Source organism: Clinocottus analis, unplaced genomic scaffold (genome assembly GCF_023055335.1).
Source record: "Clinocottus analis isolate CAN_PGR_092001 unplaced genomic scaffold, fCliAna1.0.p SCAF_2, whole genome shotgun sequence".
Classification (NCBI taxonomy): Eukaryota; Metazoa; Chordata; class Actinopteri; order Perciformes; family Cottidae; genus Clinocottus; species Clinocottus analis.
The window spans coordinates 20763772-20766087 of NW_027175931.1; the positions used below are offsets into that span (position 1 = coordinate 20763772).

General features: G+C 36.4%; 1 protein-coding gene across 1 annotated transcript; it reads left to right on the top strand.

Moving 5' to 3' along the window:
• The first annotated feature begins 766 nt into the window (after window positions 1–766).
• On the top strand, window positions 767–1741 carry LOC137790581 (olfactory receptor 13C2-like). The gene has a single exon (XM_068584958.1). It carries the CDS (start codon window positions 767–769, stop codon window positions 1739–1741), a length of 975 nt encoding a protein of 324 aa, XP_068441059.1.
• Window positions 1742–2316: the final 575 nt, after the last annotated feature.

Consider the following 2316-nt stretch of genomic DNA (forward strand, 5'->3'; position numbering starts at 1 on the left):
CTAAACATACATTGACCTTTGTCGCGCTCACAGCTGCCTTCTCCAGGCCTGAAAAGCTCTCGCCTCTCTCCGTCAGCTTTATGGGTGTGATCATAACAAAAGGCAGTATTGTCAATGGACTGTATGAATATTGATAGTTTTATGTATGGATCAATTACATTTTGAACAGTGTACAAAACTCCAACAGCATAATTCACTTTTGTAACTGATGAGTGTTATTGTGTTTGATTAAGTTATCCCATGAAACTTTTTGTGTAGAGTAGGTGTACCTGTACTAAATTTACAGACCCAAAAGTTCCCACCATGAGTGACAGAGGGTTTCTTTTTCTTCAACAGGAAGAAACCTCGAGCAAAACAAGGTGAGAGAGGGGACTTAGAGATCCTCAGAGAACAGAAGGATCACAAAGCATGTTGGATGTTGCCGAAACTGTATTTAAGCGCTCAAGTAGAAGTCAATCGGCAGAATGTGCTGCCAAACTGTTTGAGAAAGGTAAGCGTGAAAGGTTAAGTCCTAGAAATTGATGTAGTTGATTAAAGAGTTACACATACTGTGTTTTGTTCATTCTATTTAATATATGTTATATATCATTGTATTTATTACTTTGAACTGCTTAACAAATAATGAATTATCTTACAAAAATATAATAGCAAATAGTTGCTATTGCTACATTTCTATTGTTTAAATGTTTGGGATGATGTTTCATTGTGTTATCCAAAGTGCCCACATATTTCTCTTTCTGTTTATTTAGGAAGTTTATTCTCCATCATGCCAGAGGACAATCATAGCACCGTGACTGAATTCATCCTTACTGGATTCCCTGGACTTCATCCTGAGTACCAAGGCCTCGTCTCAGTAGTATTGTTTTTAGTTTATGTCTTAACTTTGACAGGCAATGTTACAATTTTTTTCTTATTTGCAACCAACCGCAGTCTCCATAAGCCGATGTATTATATCATTCTAAATCTGAGTACATGCGACATCCTTTTTAGCACAACCACTTTACCTAAGATTATCAGTAAGTATTGGTTTCAATCAGGGACCATTTCCTTCACTGCTTGCTTTGTCCAAATGTACTTTGTTCACTATCTTGGCACAGTGAATTCCTTAATTCTCCTCCTGATGGCTTTCGATAGGTATGTGGCGATCTGCCATCCACTCAGATATCCCATTGTTCTTAAAAAGTCCACTGTCCAAATTCTCAGTATTATAGCATGGGTTATTGCCAAGGCAACCCCTTTAATGTTAGTTATTATGGCATACCCTCTTCCATACTGTGCCTCAAACATAATCAACCACTGCTACTGTGATCATATTGGTATAACTGTCCTGGCATGCACTGACAGAGCCCCTTATAGTTTTCCTGCTCTAGTGTTAGCAATGTTTATCTTACTGGGACCTCTGGCATTTATAATGTTCTCATATTGCTCTATAATTATAGCAGTACTTAAGATTGCAAATGTACATGGTCGCATTAAAACTCTGTCCACTTGCTCTACTCAGCTGATTATAATTGTGCTCTTTTATTTACCCAGATGTTTTGTGTATTTAGCCAGCCATGTTGGCATTACATTTAGTCCAGATTTGCGAATAGTAATAATTATGCTGTATAGCCTTTTCCCCCCCATGATTAATCCAATTATATATTGTTTAAGGGCTAAAGACATGAGAGAAAGCTTGTGGAAGCAATTCAACAGACGCATCTTTACACAAAAAGCACAAGTTCCATCTGTTAGCAACTGATAAACCACTGCATTTATCAATGTTTTTAGATTCTGCAGATTGAGCCTTCTCTATCTATGAGGACTGGAAAGTTTAATAAAAATAAAAAAAACACTGATTGGACACAACTTAAAAGTGATTGTCCAGAATTATGTAATATTTAAAATAAGGGGTATTTCTTTAAGCATCTCCTTAAATTGTTAAATTATGAGCTGTATTTCATCTTGGATCTGTTGATTTCGCACATTCTTGTTCATGCAGTTGTTGCCAGGTCAAAACCGAACAGGCCAGAACAGCAGCCTGGAAGTGAAGAAAGAAGAAATTGTGGTGGTCAAATAAATACTTTTTATCTAGTGTCCTACTAATAAGGAGGTCATTGTTTTTTGTTATATTCTGTTGAGATTTTAGAGAAGTTTCAGATGCAGATTCAGATTTATTGTTTCAGAGCAAGCACTTTGACTGCAGATTTTGAACAAAATGGTATCACAATGAAATTAACATATAGATGTTTTGGGTATGTGGGATATCCAGAACATCTACCTGTTTACATGTTTGCTAACTGACGTTAAGTGGCTCGGTAGTGATTTTTATATTAA

Coding starts and splice junctions, on each gene's coding strand:
- LOC137790581 (XM_068584958.1), top strand. CDS start 767: ATGCCAGAGGACAATCATAGCACCGTGACTGAATTCATCCTTACTGGA.